The sequence below is a fragment of the Neltuma alba genome, unplaced genomic scaffold (genome assembly GCF_004799145.2).
Source record: "Neltuma alba isolate B1F8T4 unplaced genomic scaffold, ASM479914v2 tig00013498_pilon, whole genome shotgun sequence".
NCBI lineage: Eukaryota > Viridiplantae > Streptophyta > Magnoliopsida > Fabales > Fabaceae > Neltuma > Neltuma alba.
Window position 1 is genome coordinate 30,207 of NW_021637724.1, and position 26,410 is coordinate 56,616.

Genomic DNA, 26,410 nt, shown 5'->3' on the forward strand with positions numbered 1-26,410 from the left:
TTTGAGTGATGATAGAAAACAAACGATCGATTCAAATAACGTGTTTCAGCTGCCAGAGTGAAAAAAGTATAATGGTGGCGGTGAGCCTCGCAATCTGGGGGAAAATCGAATGCTAAATTCAACGTGCGGAAATAGATCTGTGCGAGAGCGTTTGCGGACATAGAATTGGAAATCGTTGTTCCTTGGAATACTTTCCAAGACTGGAGATCCAGTCCCTTAATGACCACCCGCAGTTTGTCGGCCCAACCCTCGATTTAATTGTGCGCGCAACGTGTATGTATGCGTCGAGGATCAAGTTGTGAAAGCCACGAAGATTGGGGGAAAAATAAAAAAGTTACATTTGAATTCACAAGAAAAATCACACCCGTCAGCCACAAAACCAGCCAGCAGATTTTCATTTTTACATAGCAAATAACAGATTAGTACAGAGGCAGGCCTTGATCCTATGTCCTATAACTATGCCATCGCAGCCTGCAATCATAAGGGAGGCCTAAGGCAGGTCTACCATGCTTTGCTGCACAAGCAGCTGTCAAGAACCAGAACACCCATATATCTGCAAAGCCTTTTCATGGGGAAGGTTTCCAATCAAATTGAAGATTATTAAAACTATTTACTGCTCCTAGTCCACTAAGTAGTTGGTTTGACAAATCTTGTTGATGATTCATAGCTTGGTCTCGAGCAATAGTTGCCATTCCTCCCCTCCCATTCATAATAGAGTTATTTCCCATTGCAGCTCTGATCCCATTGACCATGGTGGATTGACCAAGCCCGCCGCCCATTGTACCATATCCACCAGCCCCAACACCTGAATTACCATTCACAGGCCCATTGCCAGCCAGGCAGTTGCCACCATTGAGACCTGTATTGGTATTCACTGGCATAATCCCATTCACATTCTTGACATCATTTCCAAAAGAGCCGACACCTACCATTCCAGCAGTGCCATTATTTTGGGTGTATATTCCTGATAAGATTTTTTGAACTGAACTCTGAGCATCACTGGGGTCAGCTTCACTGGAAAGGGATGACTGCTGTTGTTGCAAGGAAACATTAGCTGGTGAATTAGATGAATTCATGTGATTGCCAGCTGCTAAAGATGAGTGAGAAGTTTGTGGTGGATTGCTAGATGAGGATGGTGTTGGCGCTTGAAAGGGCGACGGGTTTGGCTGCGCTGGTGGCACAGTACTGGAAGAACCTGGGGATGGTATCTGAACAGAACTACCTCCATATGGACTGCTGGCATTGTTCATGGAATTCTGTTGTCTAGAATTCATAGAGTTCTGGTGGAGAAGTCCAACAATGGTGCTTGGTGTAGTCGATGCAGATACTGGGTTCATACAGTTATTCACACTAGCCACCCCATTGCCAGAAGCTATTTGCACAGCAGCAGGTTGCACCGAGTTTTGATCACCATTTGAACTTTGGGCCACCATTTGTTGCTGCTGTTGCTGTTGCTGCTGTAATTGATCTTCAGGCAGCTGAGCCTGACTATTAACTCCAGATGAACTACTAGTTCTCCGAGGATACTTGGCCAAGCTTTCTGAGAAAAGGCAAGAATAAAAATATAATCATGGTCTATGGACATTCAGTTATCCATATAGAAATCAAGCATGAGTGACCCCCTTGCAAAGAATTAGCAAGGAATCAGAACATGAGATTATGATATTTTAGACAGAGACAGCAATGCTACTTTTGTCGCCCACTTAACCAATGTCACGAACACAAATTATCCCCCAACTATACAAGAAAACTCGAAATTAAATACTTCACCTCTCCCAGCTTATACCAGCCAATTGACCTTCAACCTGCCCATTACTGACTTTCAAAAATAAAATAATTTGTTGTAAAACTTCACAACAGGGCATCACTGAACTTCCATTCATAAACTCAGATATTTTAATCTTCACAAAAACACAGACAATAGAAAAAGGAACCCCAGCAACGAGCCCAAGGGTCTCAGGCATGAGACAGGACAACTGATAAATTAGGTCGTCTGCAATTTATACGATTCGCTGTCAGCCTAGAAAATCACACCTTAGGGGTAACAACAGAACATTAGGATATGTCCATTTTTCTCCCAACAATACAACCATAATTCCACAAATATTTACTACCTCCTTATCATAAATCACTTCTAACTACTTCACACATATTAAGGAGACTAGCTAAAAGTAGTTAAGGTCCTTAAATTTTCCAAATCAAAACATTACTTTCAAAGATAGCTCTCAATTAAATTTATTAATTGCTAACATCAACCTTTTTCTATAAGGGAAAATCAACACACAGTTTCCATTGCAAGGACATTTGAGGGAAAAAATTTAATGCTATGGATATTTTGCAACATGACTTATATTTAGGATCATGAAAAACTTCTAAAATGTGACCTTTACTAAGGACCAAAGGTAGTAATTCACATGCTCAACTATGCTTGATTTTATCTCCATTGATCTTTTATCCCCCATCAACTTGTTGAGCCCCAAAAATTCCAATAAAAAAAATATATTAGGACATTGTCCCTAGACAGATACAGAGCTAATAGCACCTAACTTAAGCTTCTAAGAGCAATTTTCAGAAAAGAATATGAACAAGCTTCAACCTATGTATCCTTCTTTAAAAAGAAAAGTCCACGGCCTAGATCGCTTGCTGTCAAGAATAACCTGAAGACCTGACCGCTTCTTATCGGGTCTCTCATTACAATCTTTTGCCTGGTTGACCACCTAAAAAATTTCAGCAATAATGCTTAACGCTTCTCTATCTTTAGCTTCTCACTAAACTGGTAAAATTTTCTATTGGTGTATTTGGAGCTCCTAATCATCTAAATGAAATATATAAACCACTCCAGAAGAGCGAAAAAATCTAAAGCGATTCTACACCAGAATGATCAAGAAGAAAGGAACCATCAATTGGTAGCTCACAGCACAAAGTGCTCAACAGGTAGATACAACCTTTTGCTAGAAATGATTCCATTACCAAGCATAGCTTAGAAAAGATTGGATGAGAATATCCATAATCACCCAATTAGCAGGAAACTCTTGTCAAAATTAATAAAATGCGGATATTTAAACAAAATATAGTCATAATAATAATTTAATTACAAATTATAAACACAATAAAAACAAATTAAGACTTTTAACTCTACTAAATAATAAATAACTGGTAATCAACACTGCAAATAAGCATGCGATTGGATGACTGCTAATATGGCCTCTTCACACAACATAACTAAATTTTGAAAAACACATTCATATCCACGTTTGTGAACAAGCAAACTTACCCATAGGTCCAATGCCTTTTTCTCGGCTGTAATCTATCAAGTCTTTCATACTATTTACCACTTCCGATATCTGCAACATATCCAACAAAAGGGAGAAACAGAAAACAAGTTTATCAAGTTAACTCAGCAGATCCTTCTCAGGGATAAATCCATAAACTAATTAGTTTACGATGGCAGGAGAAAATTTCTCATTCTCTTTTTGGCAAAACATAAGTCAAACGAAGAACGTAAGCTTCACAACCACTCCAAAAAAATACAGTATGCTTTTGAAAACACACATCATAACCTCAGTAACCACCATTACAGGGTAAAAATTCCATATAACAGGAGAAAAGACCCTGACATTAATTCAGTAAAGAGAATGTAGAATACAACTTTTAAAAAAAAAAAAAAAAAGATCAATTGCCACAGCTTGCAACAACATTAAGAAAGACAAAGGCCTTGAACAATGGATCCCCCGCATAAATCGTCCGTGCAGGGGAAAAAAAAAATCCAACATAGCATATCAACAAGGGTCATCATGGTACAATAAAAAAAGTTCGGGAAATAAAAGTTATAAACATTGATAATAGTAAGATTACCTGTAGGCACCGCACATATCTCTTTGTATATCCTAAATCATTAACCAATGGCACCTCTAGGGCTTTTGCTAGCTGACGAGCTGATGCAACAAACCTGGAAAAAAAATAAAATAAAATAAACTCACAAGAAGCCCATTGGAACCTCACCATATCTAGCAAACTCTCAAAATAGTCGACCAAATACAGATCAACAGAGACGAGAACACTGAAAAATAGACCCTTGACAAAATCAAGCCAGATGACTGAAAATATTCACAAGCAACAAATGGCAGCACTGGCATGCATCTCATGATCCCAAATGTCATGAGAACTACAAGAAAAAGCCCCGTTATTCCTAACAAAAGGACGCCCAAATCAACCACAGCAAAAAGAACTTACATATTGCAATTATTTTGTAACTCAGGAACAGATAAATTAGGCGTTGCGTTCTGAGTAAAAGCCTGGTATTTTTGAGCAGCAGCTCCAAGCTGACTAACCTGAATAACAAAGAAAAATAAATAAGATAGCGAACAGCTGCCATAATGCAGCGACAACATCTTAAATCTGTATTCACACCCATCACTCTGCTAGCTTCTCTACAACATGAACATCGGCATTACAAAAAGAAGTCTAGAATTATTATGCAGCAAAACCAAACTCCATATCGTACGGTGCTCAGCAAACATTTTTGCACGTAAAAATCTCAGGCCTTGCAATAGTCATATGATACAAATACGTTAAGTCTAATTACCCATAAAGGATACATGCGGTCCCTTCATGAGTAGAGTACTGAATATTTAACAGAATCTGCTGAAGTCAATTTATTAATCAATCAACCAAAAAGAATCTAATGATTCAAATAACCAAGATTATTGTAACAGCGATTCTATAGTCAGTAACCTGAGGTATTAACAGTCTTCTTGGGATAAGCTCCTCATGACGCCGAGCACAGAATTCCCAAGAGCAAATCTGCAAAAGAAATAATAAACATTAGAACGTCAACATCTTTTAAGAAAAAATAAAAAATAGAAACTAGAATAAAAAAATGCCCCAGCTTTTTTTTTTTTTACTTAAAAGCTGAAAATTATAAATTCTATGCATCACCTTCAGGTCTGGAGAAAAAACTATTCGAAGTTGACCATCACGAACAACACGGAGTTGCTCAAAAACACTTTCTTGTATCGCTTTTGCATAATCCAGAACAATCTGGCCAGAGGAATTATGATACTCGCGGGGCATGTCTACATAAAGCAGCTCTTCCAAAGTGCCACTTTCATACTTTATTTTGAAGAGCCTGGGAAGTACTTCAACAGTTGCTTCTGAAATTGCAACAAAACTTCCATGAATCAGAAAGGAGAATAATCCACCACAGCCATATATTTAAAGTTTAAACTATCCTCAGATTAAACAAAATAAGTAAAAGAGGTTAGTATGTCAATATTGGAACAGTGGAGAAAACTGAACAAAGATATGTTGAGAAGGTAATCCAAAAACAGAATCTTACCAAAACCACGGCCAGGTTTGCGATTACATATTTCACAGTGCCATACATCCTGAAAAAATTCCAATAATAGACGTCTTAGATTATACTAATGCTCAGCACTGAATTAAGCCAGTCCTTTGATCCCCTATTCGTCTATGACAACATGAAAAGAAACAGTTGCCCAATACATGAAAAGATTATCATAAAATAATTTAGTATGGAGTAATGAACCTCATACGTTACTAAAAAGTTTGCTAAGATGGGTTTATCACGGCCCTAAGAATTTAGTTTGGAAGGGTTTCAAGAGTAGCATACCTGAGGAAAAACCCCAGTTGTATGTCTGCCGCTTCCATACATAGAAACGCACCACTTCTTTTTGGCATTAGGAGCAAAATATTCAGCAACAAATTTCCTCCAGAACTCAATGTTGTTGTCCTCCATTAAACGAAGAAATAAAGCGTCTTAGTGGGACAGATGGTATGCACAGAACAAAGGCAAGAATAAACAGAATACTTCTTACTTCAGGTCTATGCTGTTGCTGATACATGTAATGCGTCAGCCGCCTAGCACACATTCCAGGTTCATAAACCGGCTTTCCGGGAGTCCTCATAGGCATATTCTGCTGTGGAAACTGCTGTTGTAGTTGTGGCCGTTGCTGAGGCAATGCCTTCAAGAGTTGTTGTTGTTGGTGCTGTTGTATTTGCAACAGTCTCTGGTGCTGCAATAGATTAAGCTGAGCAGCAGTAGGCTGAGGGGTTGGCCTTGACATGTGGAGGTATTGTTGCTGCTGCTGTTGCTGCTGCTGCTGCTGCTGCTGATGCAAAAATAATGACTGGTCAGAATGCTGGGGCTCCATCTTCACTGGTGCCATAGATCTCATTGTTTGCATTTGCTGAGGTTCCAATTTCACTGGTGCAAGATTCCTCAGTGATTGCATCTGCTGCTGCTGCTGCCCGAGTTGATCATTGTTTACGTGGGGCTCCAATTTAACAGGTCCAATGCCAGCTATCCCTCCTCGAATTGATTGAAAATGTTGCTGCTGCTGCTGTTGCTGAGAGTTCAGAGGAGCTGAGAACTGTTGCAATGACTGCTGACTATGTTGGAAATTTTGAGTGTCTAGCTGTTGGGAATGCTGTTGATCTGGCAACAGTTGGTTACCAGAAGGATTTGAAAATTGTTGACCCTGACCTTGACCAGAAGGACCAGGATTCACCATATTTGATTGTACAAATGAGGAAGAGGTATTATTGAAGTTCATTCCGTTGCCAACACTGGAAAGAGGATCTGTTTTAGCTCCAGCATCAACGCCTCCTCGCTGATTACTTCCGGGACCAGAGAGCGCAGAATTTTGAACCCCATTTGGGAAAGACTGATTCAGCATGGATGATACATTGGGCACATTTCCTAGCATGTTCATGTTGTTAAACTGAGTCCGTGGTGACACAAGCGACGGGAAAGAAGACTGTGAAGGCATCGGACCCCCTTGAGCTCCCAACATTCCAGAATTAGATCTCAATAGGGAGGGGGACAGACTGGGCACCACCAATCGGAGTGGGTGGTCCCGGGGGTACCATTTTTTCAATGTTGAGGTCTTCACACAATCACCTAAGCAGAACAACCAAGTATAAAACATGAGTTCAACAAACTACAATCAAACACCAGCTTTTGATAAATTGGGCATAAGTTCAACCCAGATAGTATTTCATACCAAAACGTAAAGCTACAAGCTCCAGAGGATTTACTGCACGCCAACAGAAATGGGTAAGAATTCTTCCAGAGCCTGTGGTGTTGAGTTTAACCAAGTACGAGCCATAGACCAAAGAAAGCTAAAACCAAGAAACAACCTTCGATTCTGAGCATCACAGTTGCAGTGGCGCGGTCAGATAAGCAACCTTCAAACGGCTTTCGCATGAATCTCTGTACAATACATGACTTTTCAGATCCAATTTGCCATCCACTGCACAAGAGGCTAGGCAGCAAAACAATAAAACTTCCGCACGGAAACAAGATTCAAAATAATAATATTGTGACGCCAACAACCAAAGCCTTTGGAAAAAATACGAAATCTTCTTTTAATCGAACAAAAGAGCCCATCTGCCAACAGCCAAGCAGGGAAACCCAAAATATACAAGCAAACCGAGCTAGATGATTGAGATTAGCTTCTTCATAATAAGTGTGCGCTCAATTTTCAATCTCACGACCCTAGGCACAATGACTAAGAGGCGCAAGATACAAACTTTATTTAAAAAGAAAAAGAAATAAAAGTTAAGCAGGAAGCAAAAAGAAGTGACAGAAAATTTGCGCTAACAGCCCTCGATCGAGTCCTGGCTAAAGAAAATCAAGGATCCCGAGCTCAGCCAAGTGAAATGGAGCACGGCGGATTGACAGCAACAGAAACAAGAGTAGAAAGGGTCAAAGTGGCAGGCTAGGGAGAACTCACCAGGAGTTGAAATTGAACAGAGAGAGCCTCCGAACAAAACCGAAGAAAAGAATCAAGAACACCAGTGGGAACTCATCAAAGAATTAAGAATTAAGTAAAGCGGGGAATTTGCACTCAGATTTTCCTTCATTGAGAATAGTATTGAAGATATGCGCGGAGCTTATCTAGGGTTTCTCACTGTATCACCTGGGATATGGGCTATCAATCTCAGTAAACACCCTGTTCGTGGCTGTGAGGTTTAGAGAGAGAAAGTGGAAAGAGAAGCGAAAAGATGAGTGAGAGAGAAGGGAGAGAGAAGAGAGTCCTTGCGGACGTCAAAATTGTATTCGATCGGATTGAATTTTCTTCATTCTTTCTTTGTCACCTTTCTCTTTCTTCTACCCTCGGTCTGTCTCTGGAACGAAGTCAAATCCTGTTCTTGTATGAGCTCCTCTGATGCACATGCGCGCCTGCCTATTATCATGATGCTGCATCCTCAACTCATCATGCCCATACATCTCCTCATCCCCACCGCTCGTTTCCATCCTGCCCCTCCAATTTAGGTTTATAATTATACAAATGCCCTTCGATTCTCCTTTAATTACTAATTTACCAAAGTATCTCTGACGACGATGTGACTTTTAAGAACCTACGTGAAATGTTAACTAACCTGAGTGATTAATTTAGGTTTTTTAAACTCACGGTATTTTATGTATATTCCATATATTTATGGAATTTTGTGCAGATTGAACAATTTATGAGTTATTATAAACAGCGTAGCTTCTAAATATAACATTTGCAAATTATATGCAATTTCCTTTTTTATTCTATAATATATTTATAGATATTTTATTACTCGACCCTGAATCACAGGTAATGATGTGATTTGTTGGCAAAAAAAAGGTTAATGACGTGCATTATTTTTATTTTTCAGCCGTCCAATGACCTCAATTGCTTTTTTTCATCAGAACCAGTGACTTCAATTAGATTTATTGAAGGCACAGCTGAGAAAAATGAAAAAGTCTCGCCTATAAAAAGGGCCAGGGGGTGGGGCTCGGTATGTAAGATGGGTTCATGAACTGTAACTGGGTTGTAGTACCATTAGCATTTTGTCAATCCGCACATGTCCATCTGTGAGTCAGCTTACTTTTCTTTCATTCTTTTTTAGAAATTTTATTTTTTATACAATAGATTATTATGGTTCTAATTTATGTTGGGAATTAGATTCTAAAGGTGTGTTTGACTCAATGAAGAAAATGGGAAAGGGAAAAAAGGGATTTTAATATTATGTTATTTAGATTAATACGGGGGGAGGGGAGAAATTTTAATGTTACCTTATTTGGTTTAGGAAGAAAAGAGAGGCAAAATATTTTTGTATGGATGACTTTGCCCTCATGTTATTTAAGTTGATTTTTACAATAGATTATTATGGTTCTAATTTATGCTGGGAATTACATTTTAAAGTATGATTGGCTCAATGAAAAAAATGAGAGGAAAGGGATTTTAACGGAAGGAGAAGAGATAAAAGGAAGAGCAAGAATTTTAATATTATCTTATTTGGATTAATACGATGGGAGAGGAGAAATTTTAATGTTATCTTGTTTGGTTTAGGAAAGGAAGAGATGCAAAATATTTTTGTATAGACAACTTTGCCCTTATATTATTTAAGTTGATTTTTACAAACTTTATAGAGCAATTAATAAAATATAATTATAGATATCGTTTAATATATAAGATCAGCTTTTTATAATTAGAAAAATTAAATAAATATAATGATAATACATAATTAATAGCTATTATACATCCAATAACTATAATTATATTTATATCCAAAATTAATCTACTGAAGTAAATATATTTAATCTGAGTATTTTTTTTAACTTTAATTTTTCTTCGTGTTATTGGTACGAGTAGCCAAATAACTTTTTTAAAGATGACGTAGATAACTTATTTGCATGTTTTTGTTTTGTGCGCTTAATCTGCGTTTGGAAATTAAAATATATTTGATAGCAACCTTTTTTTTTAAATATTTGATAGCATATAAATAAGGAAAGAGATGCATGATTGAATCCACAAACATACCAAATCACATACAATTTGGGGTCGAAGGATAGCATGAAATTATTAGAAAATGACATTTGGCGTGTTAGTCAATACAGGCTAAAATATTACCCGTTCCACCCAAGTTTTCCTAATTTTGGAGGGGAGGCTTATGAGGGGAAACAAGGAAAAGTGTTAAGATATTTTTCCTCCCCTCCTAAAATTTTTATCTTACTAAATAAGGAAAAATGGTCAAAATTCCTCCTCCTTTCTTTCCTTCCCTCTTTTCCAAGTCCTCCGTACCAAATGCACTATAAGTTTCATTTACATTTTTTAGTTCAACGTTTTTATATTAATAGAATAATCATGTAAAATAAGTTAGATATTTGTATTTTCAAGTTTTGAAGTTAATTTAATTACATAAAGTTATGAAAATATAAAAACAATTTGAATTTAACTATAAAAATTTGCAACTTAATTTAACTGTTTTAAAAATGTAAATATTCAGAAAAATTGAAATACATATGTATATAACAACAAGAAATAACAGATTTAAGGAGATAAATAAAAACAATATTTGGCATGCGGAAAACATGAGCAGCTGGCTCAAACTTTGGCGGCACAAAATATAATTAACTTACACGTGTTAGATCTAGTTAAAGAAATTCCGGCCACTGAAGCACAAGATTTTGGGTTCAAACTTGTATAATTATAGAAAATATATTACCTCCAATCCTTAATAAGAGAGCTAATGGATTAATTTAAGTAGGTTAAATAAACTAGTTAAATTAGTTATTTGTAATAAATAGATATTGGCTTTTCCAAAACATTCTTACTAATCAAATACTACCTCCGGTCCTTAATATAAGACCTTGTTTAACTTTTATTTTGGTCCTAAATATAAGACGCTAATCCACTTTGTCTCTCATATTTATCCATTTTTTTCAAGATAGTCATTTAATAATGGTAGTTCTAGATAACAAATTTGATTATCAAGGATATTTTAGGAAAAACAACACTTATTCATTACAAATAACTTATTTAACTAAGTTCCTTAATCTCCCCAAATTAGTCAACTAGGTCTTATGATTACGACCGGAGGTAGTATATTAATTAGAACTATCATTATTATAAAGACTATTTTGAAAAAATGAATAAATATAAGAAACAAAATAGATTGAGATCTTATATTTATAACTAAAATAAAAATCAAACGAGCTTTTATATTAAGAACAGACTGTAGTGTTTGAAAAGGCCATAGATATGTTAGCAATGCAATGTTCAAATACTCCTTCGATCCTTAATATGAGACCTATTTAACTAATCTGATTAGATCAAGAAAGTTTGGTAAGTTAATTAATTATAAGAAGTATGACATGTTTTTCCTAAAACACTATAATTATCCTTCTTAATGTCATTCCTCCATCGCTTATTTGATTATAGCTGACGGAGTATCCATCAGGGCAATTCAAGAAAAATTGATAAACATAAGAAGTAGGTATTGTATTCAGGACCGAAATTAATTTAATAATTAAATCTTATATTAAGGGCCATTGACTTTTTTTATAAGATCGCAAGTGAAATTCGTTCCTTTTTTACGGAGTTGGATAATTTTTATTTAAAAGGAAAAAGAATAGAAAGATCAGAACAGAAGATTTCCACTGTACTGGAAGCAGACATCCTTATCTTGTCGTTTTTCCCTTTCTTCCCTCAACCCAGAAAGACAATCTCAAAACGAGAGAGGGCATTAAAGTTTTAGTTGATTTTATGATTTTATCACACATAGAATGTCTCCAACCGAATTTTTTAACTAGCTATTAAAACCGCAGGATGGGGAAGACAGTAGTTAAACACGTAGAGACAGTATTAATACTAATATCACTAATATGTCTATCAAATTGAAAATGTGCATAGTTCATAAAAAAAAAAATAAAGATGATTTAAATTGTTGCCATAAGTTCTTATAAAGAAAAAGGAGACATATACAATCAATAAGGAAAGGAAAAAAAAAAAAAAGAAATGCTAATGAGGTGACGGAAATGCGAGGGGAAGATGAATGAATAACGAAAGAGGAGGGGAGAAGTCAACGTCGGGAAGAGTACAAGACGGAGAGGGTACGTTGGCATACCCAAAAAGGGGAGCGAGGCGAGTGAGAACAGCTGGGAAGACATTTGTTGTGGGAGGGCCTTTGGATCTGTGTGCGGCTCAGACTCATGGCTGACCCACCCTGCCTTCCACTTGCCCCCGCCCCTTCTATTCATTATTGCCTTCTCTCCTTCCCACATTCTTCATTAAAAAAATATCTGTTTATAAACTACAAACAAAATTTTATAATTAAAACCGAAAATAATATAACTTTTAATGTTTAATTTAAAAATTATTTTAATTTTTAATTTAATTTTAAATAAAAAAATTTATTTTATTTTATTAATTTATTCTTTAAAAAAATAATCCTTATATTAAAGACGGAAGGTAATATATTATATTAATATTAATATTAGCATAATTTTTTAAACTCTTTTTCATTGATTTTTTTTACATTTATAAATCATTTCTTTTTTTCCAACAGAAAATAAATATGCATAAAATTAAAAAAATACTATTAATAATTTTATAAATGACTTATATTTAAGGTCAATTTTTTTATACTAATAACTGATAGTAGAGACGGATGCGATAGGAGGTTACCGTTTCAATCATGCCTCAAACTTTAGCTACTTGTCGGTCTAAATCTTTTTATAAAAATGTCAACATGAATTATCATATTTATATAATATAAATATATTATTCATAAATTATAAATATTGTATAATAACATTATACTATCTTCAGTTCTTAATATAAGAGCTAGTTAGTTAATTTGAGTACACTAAATAAATTAGTCAAGTTAGTTATTTATAATAAATATGCACTGTTTTCTCCAAAGTACTATTGCTAATAATATGTATCAGCTAGAACTGTTATTGGATTAAATATTTAACGTTTATAACTTTTATAAGGACTATTTAAAAAAATAAATAAATATAAGAGACAGTTTGAATTGAGATCTTGTATTTAGAACAAAATTGAAAGTAAAACTAAATTAGGGATTGAAAGTTCAACTAATTTTTATACTAAAGATAAAAAAATAATAGCATTTATGACTTATAAATAATTATAAGGAGATGTGTGTGTGGCCGCTTTAAATCATATTTATAAAAAATACTGATGCAAAAGAAAATCAACATTTCTTATTAACATCGAAAAGGAAATAACACTCTGAAGTTCTGTTTTAATATTACGTGGTCATTACTCATTACGACTTACCGTCATATGAACATTAAACCGGTAAATATATTCATGTCCATATTTTGATTTTATTTTCATTTAAAAGTATTAAATTATTTATCAAATCTTCTGCTCTGCAAATCAAATCCATGGCAGCATGCACAATGGTCAGAATATCTGACGGTTATTTTACTCTCTAAATATTTGTCTCATCTAAAGCTGTCATTTGCATGCTGCCTCATTCAGTAGCTATTTAACAGTCGAGAGTTCAAAATAATTTGATGGTTATTTAACAGCTATATATCGAATAGAAATCCTTCAAATGTCCCGGGTACTTTGAAAACGAGGGTATTATTTGATGGTTGTGGCAGAATACCGTCAATTTTGGTTTGAAACTTTCATGATTGACATAGATAATTGTCAAATTGTGCCAAAAAAAAAAAAAGGACAACTTGCTTTTCAGGTAGCGCCTTGCAATATTGTATTACCAGTTTCATCCAGACCAGAAATCGGAATCTGTTTTGTGTGGTACAGCAACTGATTAATGCACCTAGTAATCGATCTCAATTCATCCCAAAAGTGGCAAAGGTACATGAGTTCATTTTTTTACTACAAAAACAACAAAATTCTACTGTTCAAAATAGACAGCACAGGATATGGATATCACACTTCCTCTAGTCCCTAAATGTAAAAACTACCTATTTGATTTAAATGGTTAAAAAAAATCAAATAAATTAGTTATAGAAATGCAGCACAACTCCCTCGAAATACTCATGCATACCATTAAAATTGTATATAATTTATAAGTTAGATAAATTAGCTTGAGAAATAATGATGAATATGATTGATAAAATAAAGGGTTAATAAAATTTTTAGTCTCTTAAGTTCACTCTCATGCTGGTTTCATTCCTCAAATTTTCAATTATAGATTTTAGTTCATTAAATTTCTTTTCATTCAAAACACTAGTTCTTATAATTCAATAAAAACATAAACAATTTGGTTCTTAAAGAGACAAAAACCTATGATTTAAAATTTAAAAGACTAAAACTAAAATTAAAAAAAATTCAAGGGACTAAAAATTATATTAGCTTTAAAATAAATTAAGGGTCTATATTCAAATCAAATCAAACTACAAAAATAGTTTTTTTATGCCGTGGATTGACAAAAAAGGGAGGGGATTTTTGTTTTGGGGGAGGCTCGGAAGCGGAAATGAAAGGATGACGTAAGATGAAGGGTGATGTGAGGAACGTGGGAGGAGGAGAGAAACCCTAAACCCGGGTTGGACAACTTGGGCTGGGGACGCAGGGGCGGATGTATGAATGGATGGATGTGCAAATGCCTTCCATGCATCATGCGATGCGACGCCGTGACATGCATCGGGATTTGGGTCACGTGCCCCGACGGTAAAAGAAAACGCATAACGGCCGTTTAAACGCAGCCCATCCATCCTCCCCCTCGCCCTGCCTCCCTTCAAAAGCAGATTCTCTCTCACATCACCCCTATTATTTTTTATTTATTTATAATCTTAATAATTCTAATTTAGCTCAACCATGCATAATTCAGTCAACAAATATTCACGGTGAAATACGAACAAACAATTAGATTCATGCTTAAATAGCCAAACTTTTAAAAATCAGTACTACCTCCGATCCTAATTATAAGACCCAGCTGACTTATCTGAGGAGATTAAGGAAGTAAGTTAAGTTAGTTATTTGTAATAAATAAGTGTTGTCATTCCTAAATATCCTTGCTAATTAAGTGTATTGGCTAGAACTATCATTATTAGAAGGACTATCTTGGAAAAAAATACATAAATATGATAGATAAAATGGATTAGGGTCTTATAATTAGGACCAAACAAAAAGTCAAACAAAGTCTTATATTAAAGACCGGAGGTAGTATTGCGCAGTCAAACATCACCCGTAGTGGATGAAATATGAGCAGAGGATTAGGATTCAGATTCTCCTCATAAGACAGGCAAAGGAACCAAAAAGAAGAAATTTAATACCATAAAACCAACAACGAAAAAGAATATATTTGGCACGAGGAAATTGAAGGGGAGAAAATTTTTTGATGAGCTTAGTTTAAAAAATTAGAGAAATGAGATTATAAAATTTTGATAAAGAGAAGATGGAAGATAAAAGAGTAAGCAAAATTAATCAAAAGCTCTTAACCCCACATCTTTGATTTTTTTAATGAGAGCTCATTAAAATTTCTTACTTTCTTTTCATTTCTCCTGGTCCCGAACCAGAGCATTTGATCTTAACTCATAATGTTAAGTATTTATTTATGCCTAAATAACGAGCTTGAATTTTCATAATTAAATATAATCACAAACTCGTTCTGATACACAAACAAGATAAGAGATTTTGTTATAGAGAATTAAGGTTTAAGACATAGAAATTAAAAGTTTAAAACATTCAGATTAATTTTTTAAGAGTGATTTGACGGAGTTTGCAATAAATATGTGAAATTTTTTTATCTAAATTTACATAAAAATACTTTTTAAAATGTTTCAGAAGGGTGTTGCACAAAACAGGGTGAACCTCTTTGGCCAAAAAAAAAAAACAGGGTGAACCTCAAAAAAAAAAAAGGAAGTAAAAGAGGCGTGATCCACGTGGAAGGCTCACGTTAGTTTTGTTATTAAATAATTACTTTTAATTCTAAATAGTATTGTATAGGGGTATTATGGGAAGATGGTATTATATTTATTAAAATTAGGTAATTTATTTAATTTTTTTAACATGATCAAATTAATTAATTAGGAAATTAAAAAGAGGAGGAGCATTATATGGCCACTTTCAATAGTACGTGGGTCGGGGGGAGGGGCCCTGCGCTTGGGGGTTCAATTTCAGCTCTGGCACAGCTTGCTTCCAAAGCCTCCGTCTCCGCAGATGAACAATTGTTTCCTTCCAGCGCCTACTTTTGTTCCTTCCATGGGTTATTCAATCGAAATTGGATTTTTACTCTTTATAAGCAAAATCAAACTCACAATCTTCTACTTGAACGAAGCTTTTATGCTAAGAGATGACAATTTAGGAGAACAGGGTTGACGAATGTCTTGGTAATTCAGTGGGTTAAGCGCGGTGGTGAGGGCGGAGACAACAGCTGTGCCCAGGCCAGCCCACGCCTTGTCTCCCATTCTGATGATCTGATCTGTGCTCGAAGCTTCCAAGGCCTTTCTTGTGAATTCAAACCCAACCTTGAAGCTTGATGCAGCCAAGCCAAGCCAAGCTCTGAACCAACCTACTACTTTGTTTCTGCACCGGCTGGGTTCTCTGCTTTTCCACCTTCGTTAGGGAATTATCTACACACACACACACACCGCGCTTCCTTTTTATTATATTGCCTCCAACATAAACAATAGGCATGCTTCCTTTTTATTATATTGCCTCCTGTTTGTGTTATTTGTGTATTTTTGTTGTGTATCATATTCTTTAAATTATATGTATATTGACAGTATACGTGCAGCTTCATCTTTTCTCTCATCTATTGCAAGTTTCCGTCAGCAGAATTCATATAATCAATGATGGTATTATTATCCATGAATCTGATTCTTAAAACTAGCTTATTTTGTTGGCCGCTGTTGCCTTACTACCGGACACTGTAAATTATGCGGCCAACTTGTTATTGGAACACCTCGGGAATATATTGATACATATATAAAAGAAATTAAAAATGCAATAAACTCAAAAATTTATAGTACGATCTTGAAAAAAATTATTTATATTGAAAAATATATGTAATATTCATGGGGCGCTGTTATTTAAAAATCTCCGCTAAAACAAACAGATAGTAGGAGACACACCGCTAGTGTTTGAACAGGGCAGTGAACATTGTCAAACTATACTTGCAGCTCTCTCTAATGTGGAACGAGGAAGAATTATTATAGCGGGTAAAAACGAAGAGCCTTGAACAAAAATTATATCACTACAAGTAGCAAAAGACAAAATACACAACATGGGCATGTCCCTCCTCATTAAACAAAACCCATTAATCATTAATTAGTTAGTTAACTAACTAACTAGCATTAGATTGCTTCTCTTGTGGGGGCTTTGGATTTGCTTCGCCCATTTCCAGAGCTTCCTCCTCTGTTTTAGGTGTCCCTCTGTTTTCACGGTACACAGAATACAATATTAGCTGCATTGCCCCCAGAGCCGTACCCACACCATTCGGCGCCTGCAAAATCACTCACTCTTGTTACCCACAGCACAACGATTTCTATAGCTCGCCAATTCTTAACCAAATTAAATCAGATATATGCAGCTTTTGACTCCACTTACTGCAACAAAGGGGTCACGACCCAGCAGACCAAACGCAAAGAATGAAACAGCACACAGAAACATAAAGAGCGACAGAAAGAACGGCATGAACTCCACGCTCTTTGTTCTGATCACCAGTCTCTGCGTATGCCATATTAATTTCAGTACGTTCAGTTAAACTGAAAGTTTGATGCAACGAAGAAAGTGGAATCCGACTTTGGCCTACCATGATTGAGAGGGGTGAACTGTACATGATAATGGAGAATATAGATGCCAGGAGGCCACAGAAGAGTTTTCTGGGATAATGGTGCAGGACGAAGAGAGACACGACGACGACGAGGAGAAATACTATGAGCACGAAGGTTAAGAGTCCGATGATTTTAAACCTTTCTTTCTTGGGTGCCAACGTGATAAAGATCAGAACGTATATGATCTCGATTCCTGTTCCAAAGCCATTGATGGTAGACACTAGTAAATTGTTGGGGGATACAAACGGCAACCCATACCTGAAGATTTAAACACCAAAAAAACCACACGTGATTAAACATGCTTACTATTGCAGGAATGAACTCATCTAGCCTCTCCTTTTTCCATGTAAACCAGTTTTGATAAAGATTAAGAAGAAAAAAAATGCAACGGTCGGAAAGAAGATAGCGACGTAGTCTTCCATGACAAGATTTAGGAACTGAGTGCGAAAAATCAACTACCCATTTAATCCCCCTAATTGAACAACAGGACAAGAAAAGATTTATCATTACCATTGCGTAGCACTTTTGTTTTGTGATCTTATGGATGCGAAAAGTACTTTAAATGAAAGCACACGATGCATATGCTAGGATGAGGAATTTCACGAAGGTGGAGCCGAGTAATGGTGACGGACGAAATCGCAACAAAAAAGTAAGCGAAAGTACACTTGATTTAATAGAGGCAATAACGGGAAAACAGACAATGCAGTCACTTATTATTCATTTATTTCAGCCATTTCAATTCCACAAAGAATGCGGGAAGAATAAGCGGAAGAGTAGAAACTGAAGCAGAAAAGAGAAGAAGAAAACAGAGAGTGTAACAATGATGACTAAAAGGGAGTTTGAAGAGAGCAAGAGGTCAGTTACCAAGCAGAGAGGAGGCAGTTAAGTAGTGTCATGACATAAGGAATGCCGGAGAAGTTTTCTGTGGATCTGTTCTTTATAATTCTGGAGAATGTAATCCTACAAACAAAGCCGAAATTCTCAGAGTATGATCACTCAGAATTGGCTGTATAATGAAATTAAGTTGAAAGAAAAGTGGGGGTTGAAGGAGAGGAAGAGAGGGAAAGAGGCAGTTATGAGATGCGTACGCTGGAGACAAGAAGAGCAGCAAAGCAAAAGCATTTCCTGCAACAACAACCAGAAGAAGAAGAAATGATAAGCGGAGGAATCAGAGAACGAGATAAAATTGTTTGTGTGTGTGTGAGAGAGGTTAAGATCGAAGGAGAAAACGCACCAAAAATGCCAAACATGAAATGGGCAACACTTTCCATGGTGAAGAGAATATGCAGAGGGAGAAGCAGAGTGCAGAAGGATACATGGAACGAGAGGCGGGCAAGGGAGATTATATATAGGAGAGATGCCCACACCCTGCATGTAATAACTGTATCTGCAATTAAAAAGTATAGACTTTTGCCTTTTCTTTCCTTTTTTTTTTTTAAGTTGCCCGAGTCGTAATTGTATCTAAACCGGCAAAAGTTTGAAGTCTGGCTAGAACTCAGTGGATTTTTTAAGAGAAAAGGTGCGCGTCAAATAGCATGGGGGAATTTTTAGTGACGCTCAAGGTCGCGGGTTCGGAGGATTCTCACGGAACATCGAACGGGGCTGTCCTATGCAAGTTTGACCGGTGGGATATATTCACACGACGTATGATCACTTTATTATATGAAATCTTAACTTTTGTAAAATGCAAACATTTCGAATCTTAATTAATTATGTATTGCCCGGATTCCATTTCAAGATTACGATATGATTAGACGTACACTGCTTGTCTAAGCTACCATTTCCATAATATTTATAAATGTCTTTCTTTGTTGAAATTTAGAAGTTAAAAAAAAAAACCTCAACTATGTAGACTCTCTGTATATATGGGTTTGGAGAATGAAGGGAGTCATGTCTAAAATCGGAATTTGCCAAATTACTTATGCATATATACGTAAATACCCAGGTGCATATATAAAAAATTTTATCAAGTCATGTTGTCCCCGGAGAAATAAAAAACATGGTTAATCACTTGTATTTCATTGAATGCATCGCACTATATTGAGTTTTGAATTATACGCACATCCTAACTAACCTGTACAATCAGATCTTATTATTTTATTAGAGCCTCCATGTCTATCTAATGAAAAGGTCCTCCCAGTGAAGAATATAAAAAGTGAGAAGGATGCAGTAAGAAGTCACACATGTAGAAGCAACATTAGGCGGCATCAAATTGAACAAGCCAAGATTTTGTCCAGTTTGCAGTCATTATATAAAGGCAGCAAAAGGGTCTAACTTATGGCACATCATTGGAAGTTTGGAAGCGGACAAGGCAGCGTTTTGTAAATCTTTTTTGTTGGTTTCATGGGGTGGTCTCACGAGGAAGTTGGGATATCAGCGAAAATTATTGGGCATTAAAGAAGGCCCTAATTTTCTAAAAGTTAGGTGTTCTGGGAGTTCATGAAAGCTGTTTTTTTTTTTTAACCTGAGTTCATGAAAGCTGTTGACAACACGAAGAAAATCCAAAATAGATCACGCCCAACTCTGGAATCTCTAAAGATGTAAGAGGACTGCCAGTGTGTAAGATTGTTAGATCTCTTTATGATCACGCTTACAGAAAAGCTGATACTTGTACTGACTTGGTTGGGCATTGGTCAAGCAACATTACGGATTTACCACCAGAACTCAAGAGTTACTGCACATTTTACTGTGCTCCATGCAACTATTTTCATTCCTGTTATACTTCCCCCCCGCTTCTTGATATATAAGCCTTCGTCTTATTTTATTTTCGTTTTAAATACAAGATTTAATTTGATTTAATTTTTATATTTATATAATTTTTTCAGGATAGTTTTTCTAATAATAGTAGTTCTAGCCAATATACTTTATTAGTAAAAGTATTTTAGGAAAGATAACATTTATTTATTATAAATAATTAACTTAATTTATTCTCTTAATTTACTCAAATTAATTAACTAGTTTTTATATTTAAGACGAAAGATAGTGTTTTCTTACTCATTTTAAGAGAATTTACATGGAGGAAAAATTCAATCTTTCAAAAAGTTTTAAATTAATTCCTATATGTGGAAGTTTCAATAACTGATCAAACAAATAATATAAAAGCTATGAAAACCATGTCATGGTTAACATGAAGATTACTCAACAAGAGTTGGTCTAGTTATAAAGAAGTCGACTCATAACTCATAAGGTCGTGGGTTTCAATTCTGTTGCCGATATGAGGATCTTGTTGGTAAGTGATTTGTGTATAATTTTCTTGTATTTAAAAAAAAAAAGAGAGATAGAGATCGCTGAAATTTCGCGTGCTTGGGGCTTATAAAAGTCTGTATTTCGATAACTATCCGGAAGTGACAACAGTATAAATAAATCCATGATATTATTTCACAAATTATTTTCACTTATGGAAATTGAATTAAAATAAAGAAAGGGTATAAAACCACATAATAAGGCATGCATGAGTTGCGTGCATGATGCCATGTCCTTGGAGTCGGAACACACTTGTCAAATTATTGAGTTAGGCTCATTGGCCCCTCCAGGAATTTGCGTTAGGTTCATTGTGGCTGGCTGGATCACAGTATCCTAGTTAGGCTCATTGGCCCCTCCACTCTAAGAATTTGACAGGCAGAACGTTTTTATCAACTTTTTCCTCAGAATTTATAATTTGCACTGTCTTTCTATTTAATTTATACTCGTAATAATTTTAGCGTTAGGTCTTTATACAAATAAATACGCATGTACTAAGAATGCTGTTTCAGGTGCAGGGGAAACAATATGATTCATAATCAGTAGAAAGAAACCATGATAGCCACTTTTTATTTCCATTGTGTGGCCACACTTCAAAGTGGAAGCCAAAACTTTATCTAAATAAATAGTTCTGTCATCATGGGCTCCTGTTCAGAGGGACTGCATCATTCTATCCCCTCCAGTAGGAGGGTCCATCCCTTCATCTATACCTAAAATTCTACTGATTAATTAACAAGTGCAGCATAAAAGATGGACATCAAGTTGGTGGACTGTGCCAACTCACGGAACTTGTGTCTGCTTGTACCTTAATCTTGGCCTTCCGAGCTGGGTAAAGTGCTCTTTAATGAGCACTCATCAAAGGAAATCTGCAGAAGTGTATATGACTAATTTGCTTAGACCCTTCCCCACGTTCCTGTGTTGCTCCATTTGAATAAGCTGCCATTGAGCAATTATTACCAACATTTATCAATACCTTATCGTAATCACCGACATTCATTGAAATGGCTAACTGTTTGACTTTCAGCTAAATATTTCTGAATTTAAATGGCTAAATATTTGACCATGATGCCAAGAGATTCCACCTCAACCATCATCTCAAGCACCAGAAATAACCATGCTCTGCATTAACAGCAATTGGCTCTTAAAGCCAACGTGACGGAAAAGCAATTGACCTTACCATAGATACTACCCTAAGCCATAGCAGCCTCCATTCCTCATGGCGATACACTTGAGGAAAAAGTTCCCCACTTGTAAGAATGTTGGTGTCCTCTTATATCGTTTGTGGTAATAATTATTAGTTAAGTCCCTGTTTGGTGGAAAAGTATCTGTGCCAGATAGAGATTGCGAACGAATTGAGAATTATTGCTACAGAATTAGCCCTACATGACGTATCATTCCATTCTGAACCATTCATTTTTCATCCTCTCAGAACTTCCCAACATAGCTTTATTCTTACGGGACTATCAAGTGTGAATAATATAATCTGTCTAACATGTTAAAATACCTGCTCCTCCCGTCAGCTATACGTATAGTGTGATAATCATGAAATGGACAAAGAACCATATCAGAACGCCGAAACGCATGATGCTCTTTTTCTTTTTTTTGGGGGGGGGGGGGGGGAAGGATGATGGTAACTGGTAAAAATGGAGCAGTTTGAATATTAAACCTGAGCTTACCCCCTCTTGGCAACTTCGTATTGATAACTAGCTTTGTCAGGAATCTGTTTATAAGAGAACTCGTATTTGTGACCACGAATAAAAGTTGCAGTGCTGATGAATGACGATAGAGGTGATTACTATTCCTCTTATATTAGCGATCACTATCAGAATTAACCCTGGAAAGGACAAAGAATCAAAATGCAGGTAGCACAGTATTGTTCGAGGGAAATGAGGTCGGTGGCATAGTTTGCTAGCAATAAGCATCAGACCGAGAGAGCCCTACATGAATGGTTGAAAAGCCCCCCGGGGGGGGGGGGGGGAACCTCTAGCTACTTGACCCTGGTGATATTATGCAGAACCGTGAATAATAACTTGCACTAAGCATGAAAGTGACGAAACTCCCCGAAACTGGCAAATATTGGTGAATACTACTGGTTGCAGTGTTGTTGTGTCATGGGTGAGATAAACCGGGCCTTCAAAGCCACAAATCTGGTGTTTAAATATCCTTTGACATTATCAAGCCCAAAAGATTCCTTTTTGCAATTTCTTTACACGACTACTGGCAACGTCAACTCAAAATAGACAGTCTACCTCCCACCTAAAGTAGAAGTAAGAAAGCACCCTAACTTTTTTTTTTTTTTTTGCTATACCGTAAATAAGCACAATCACGGTTCTACAATCAGTATCTCTGCACCAATCACATAAAGGAGTCAAACAAAATTGTTTTTCGCTATACCACAGATAAAGAAGACCTTTCTTGCGTGTGATCTCTCGATTTACAGAAGATCCCAATCAAACAACACGAAAAGAACTTGATATTCTCTTCAGATCATCATAATGCCTCTTCCACTGGAGACCTGCAAACAAAGCAACATTAGATTCGATTTTCTTCCTGTGTTTAAGGCCGTCAAGATCTCATGTTGGAAAATTAGTTAAATAGCAGATAAAGTTTAATACCACTGCCAGTCACATTGAACAAGTACAGGCGGTTGCCGGCTGCAGTAGCTGTAATAAGTACATGAGGAGGCTCTAGTTCAAATTGGTAGTATGTTCTTCCTTCATGTTCAGCGACATTGTAACTAAGAACTTTCCCTTCCACATTATCCCCAATCACTTCTGGACCAAACGCATTGATCACTTTTTCTGGAGGGCCTATATTTTCTATTTTAGCATCTTCACCAAGATCTGTTGTAATATGGTATAAAGATTAGAATCTGAAATTATTAATCTTTTCATCAATTTCTTTTCTGTTGTCTCCATAATACTAAAGTGGATTATGGGAAAAAAAAAAAAAGGAAGACAAACTCACTATCAGCAAATCTCAGAACAGGAGCAACAACGACAGACAAGCGTCCTTCCCTTGAGCTTCCAAATCTCAAATCTATCTCTGTGCCACCAAGATCTGCTATTGATACTGGTACCTGTGAAGTAGATATAGTACATCAGTTGTCAGAATTAAGCAAGCAGAAGACAAAGATGATTAGTTAAGGTTCCAAGCTGATAACAAGTATTTCTTTAAAAACATAGCACTGGAGCATTTTAGACAAGTTAGCATCTCGTATTCTCGTTATTAACTCCTTCAGAATTTTATAGAAAAACCTGACTGCAAATACCCAAGAATCAGACTTAAGTTTTTCAAGATAAAGAAAGGGTATGGCCATAGCGTAATAAGATCAAATTAAGCTGGCATCATTTCGAAAGAGCACTTATCTCATAGGCTCTTGTACTCCTAGATCGTTTGAAGTATTTTACTATTGTAACGTCAAGAGAGACAGAAACATAGTGGCTCGCACATATGAACCCATAAAAGTGGAACCTACCATTTTCTTCTTATCTCTCCGTACCACCTCATGAAATATTTCCGGGGATCCAAATTGGATTTTTAAAGGCTAAGTACCATATGAGACATGATAGAATTATAGTGCACATTTCCCACATTAAATGTCAGGGCTTATTAATTATCACCTCTTCCCAATCTTGAGGTACCGAGAACGTGTAAGGGATGATAGGACTCCATCCAACTCCATGTCCTCCAGACTTTTCATCTGGCCTGCGATACGTCCTCCAACCTGTCTGATCAAATACTTGCCTACAGTACGTCACTTTCACTTAAAAGCTATGATAATAATACAAGAAAACTGACGCTAGAACTGTAAAACGTATAAAAACACATCTTGGATCAAGGAAATTGGAACTTAAAGACATTTCCTTCGTGGTCAAAGTCAATGCTTTAATCATTCAAACACTTCCTTCCATCATGGGTTCCATTTGAAACTTTGGACTTTTTTTTGTTCTTGTTTTAGATTCATTTCTCCATTTGGACTTCAAAAAAAGATCTAATGAAGTACAGAAAAGAATTGATAGACTGGTCAGACCTCTTCAAATAAACACTATTTCCGACTTTTGTTTTATGCCAATAGTCAATAGCAAGGGACTATATATTCAAGGAAAAGGAAGGGTAAAAACCTTGTTCATCAGGCTCGGATAGACCAGGGATCCTTCCTGCTAGCAGACCTTGTTTCACCGCCGCTAAACTGTCTCTCGGAAAACCCAGTACGGAAACCGCAGAAGCCAAAATTGTTCTTCTGTTCAACAGTAAAGTTGAACGCTCCTCATTTTCTCCGTTAACAAAGTCAGCTCCTCTCAAACCCGAAGCAACTCTAGTTCTTAGAGTTTCATTTTCTGATAAAGAGCAACACATTGAATGTGAAGGAGGGGCTAGCACATGCTTGGAATTACTCCAAGAAAATCCACAGTTTATAAACATAACTGTTGCCATTCTCGGGGATGAGTTGGATGAGTACTGATTAAGGATGCGGGAGAAGCAGCATAATTATAAGCAGAGAGGAAGAATGATGCAGAAGCCCAGATCTCCAACGCTAGAAATTTTGTGGACGTGCTCATCTTGTGCCTGGGGACCTCGAATCCTCGTTCGCTTCTTCTGCTGACAAGTTCCCTTTGGCTGACACGTGGCGATTTATATTCCGGGTTTACCCTTTTATCTTTTTGCGCCGCGCTCAACAAAGCCACGAAAGTTGGGGAAATAAAACACGACACCACGGCGCCGAAGCCGTGAAAAATAAATCAAGTGATCACGATCACCCCAAGCTTCATTTAATATAAAAAACAGATTTTTTTTGGCCGCTTATTATTTTTACAGGAAAAATTACTCATAAGTCCTAGTATGAAATTTGGCAGCTCATTATTTTCATAGAAAAAATTACTCATAAGTCCAAGTATGAAAGTTAAACATAAGTAAGTTTCAAAAATATAATATTTACAAGTTAAAGGTTAAATTAAACTATTTGTATTCATAGGTCAAATTTTTACATTTGCAAGTTAAATTTATAAAATATAAAATTTGCTAGAACTTTTCCGTGGGGCCAAAAAGGGATAAAATCATTCCGTTCCCCATGGATTGCACTGCATTAGCATTTTCTCCAAAAGCAACGTGGAAGCATTTATGATGTAATTGGGCCTCGGGGCCTCCTTTGTGCAAAACAAAACAAGTGGATTAAGATCTCTAGAACAGAGATAATGAGGCGGCATAAACGGGAGGGAGGGGCAAGATCATTTGTTGTTTGCTGTTAATTTTAATTTCATTTTCAATTTAATTCTAAATATAAATTATAATTTATTTTGTTTTTAATATTTATTCGTTTCATCTTTAAGTAATTAATTCCCATAGTGATTGTATGTGTTAATGAGTTACTATCAATTCATAATTTAAATATATATAATTAATAAAAATATTTAAAAAAGATAATATTTATTTATTACGAATAATTAATTTAACTAACTTCTTTATTATTTCCAAATTAGTCAATTACATTAAGTTTTTTTTCCCAGAGGTGATCATTGTTTGAATCCGCTTGAAAAAAGCAATTTTGCACCCCACCAAAATAAAATCCCTTGTTCATACTCGCCTGTCACGTCCACCGCCTCTGCGCCCCAACCC

At 36.1% G+C, this 26,410-nt stretch overlaps 3 protein-coding genes across 8 annotated transcripts; all 3 read right to left on the reverse strand.

Annotated features, from left to right (window-relative positions):
• Positions 1 to 322: 322 nt before the first annotated feature.
• On the reverse strand, positions 323 to 8,142 carry LOC114737810 (transcriptional corepressor SEUSS). Of its 5 annotated transcripts, none has more exons than XM_028925787.1 (12): positions 7,758 to 8,142; positions 7,162 to 7,249; positions 7,026 to 7,058; positions 5,838 to 6,922; positions 5,633 to 5,752; positions 5,339 to 5,387; positions 4,939 to 5,153; positions 4,735 to 4,803; positions 4,234 to 4,331; positions 3,856 to 3,949; positions 3,275 to 3,344; positions 323 to 1,540 (listed from the first exon to the last, which is right to left on the reverse strand). In XM_028925787.1, exons 2-12 carry the CDS (start codon positions 7,226 to 7,228, stop codon positions 567 to 569), a joined length of 2,874 nt encoding a protein of 957 aa, XP_028781620.1. In that variant the 5' UTR covers positions 7,229 to 7,249; positions 7,758 to 8,142; the 3' UTR covers positions 323 to 566. The 5 variants fall into 5 exon arrangements, with proteins under 5 accessions (XP_028781620.1, XP_028781619.1, XP_028781618.1 ...); XM_028925786.1 differs by having other exon boundaries at positions 7,162 to 7,286; XM_028925785.1 differs by having other exon boundaries at positions 7,162 to 7,234; positions 7,758 to 8,141.
• An 8,922-nt stretch (positions 8,143 to 17,064) lies between these two features.
• LOC114737793 (bidirectional sugar transporter SWEET1-like) lies at positions 17,065 to 18,825 on the reverse strand. Its single transcript, XM_028925768.1, has 6 exons — positions 18,789 to 18,825; positions 18,643 to 18,679; positions 18,419 to 18,514; positions 17,533 to 17,812; positions 17,328 to 17,447; positions 17,065 to 17,223 (listed from the first exon to the last, which is right to left on the reverse strand). The coding sequence occupies exons 1-6, from the start codon at positions 18,823 to 18,825 to the stop codon at positions 17,065 to 17,067; spliced, it is 729 nt and encodes a 242-aa protein (XP_028781601.1).
• Positions 18,826 to 22,926: 4,101 nt separating this feature from the next.
• Positions 22,927 to 25,320, reverse strand: LOC114737804 (psbP domain-containing protein 4, chloroplastic). Of its 2 annotated transcripts, none has more exons than XM_028925777.1 (5): positions 24,919 to 25,320; positions 24,418 to 24,521; positions 23,762 to 23,873; positions 23,410 to 23,637; positions 22,927 to 23,309 (listed from the first exon to the last, which is right to left on the reverse strand). In XM_028925777.1, the coding sequence occupies exons 1-5, from the start codon at positions 25,229 to 25,231 to the stop codon at positions 23,245 to 23,247; spliced, it is 822 nt and encodes a 273-aa protein (XP_028781610.1). In that variant the 5' UTR covers positions 25,232 to 25,320; the 3' UTR covers positions 22,927 to 23,244. The 2 variants fall into 2 exon arrangements, with proteins under 2 accessions (XP_028781610.1, XP_028781611.1); XM_028925778.1 differs by having other exon boundaries at positions 24,418 to 24,525; positions 24,919 to 25,060.
• Between the last annotated feature and the right edge of the window lie 1,090 nt (positions 25,321 to 26,410).

Bases quoted from the DNA above. Each gene is read 5' to 3' on its own strand.
- LOC114737810 (XM_028925787.1), bottom strand. From the start codon at position 7,228: ATGCGAAAGCCGTTTGAAGGTTGCTTATCTGACCGCGCCACTGCAACT. The intron at 7,059-7,161 runs GTTGTTTCTTGG...GTTGGCGTGCAG, and splicing joins TGTGATGCTCAGAATCGAAG to TAAATCCTCTGGAGCTTGTA. The intron at 5,753-5,837 runs GTAAGAAGTATT...CGTTTAATGGAG, and splicing joins AGCAACAGCATAGACCTGAA to GACAACAACATTGAGTTCTG.
- LOC114737793 (XM_028925768.1), bottom strand. From the start codon at position 18,825: ATGGAAAGTGTTGCCCATTTCATGTTTGGCATTTTTG. The intron at 18,515-18,642 runs GTACGCATCTCA...CTTTGTTTGTAG, and splicing joins CTGCTCTTCTTGTCTCCAGC to GATTACATTCTCCAGAATTA. The intron at 17,224-17,327 runs GTAAGTGGAGTC...GTGATTTTGCAG, and splicing joins GTCGTGACCCCTTTGTTGCA to GCGCCGAATGGTGTGGGTAC.
- LOC114737804 (XM_028925777.1), bottom strand. From the start codon at position 25,231: ATGGCAACAGTTATGTTTATAAACTGTGGATTTTCTTGGAGTAATTCC. The intron at 24,522-24,918 runs GTTTTTACCCTT...TTGATCAGACAG, and splicing joins ATCCGAGCCTGATGAACAAG to GTTGGAGGACGTATCGCAGG. The intron at 23,638-23,761 runs GTGAGTTTGTCT...ATATTACAACAG, and splicing joins TGTTCTGAGATTTGCTGATA to ATCTTGGTGAAGATGCTAAA.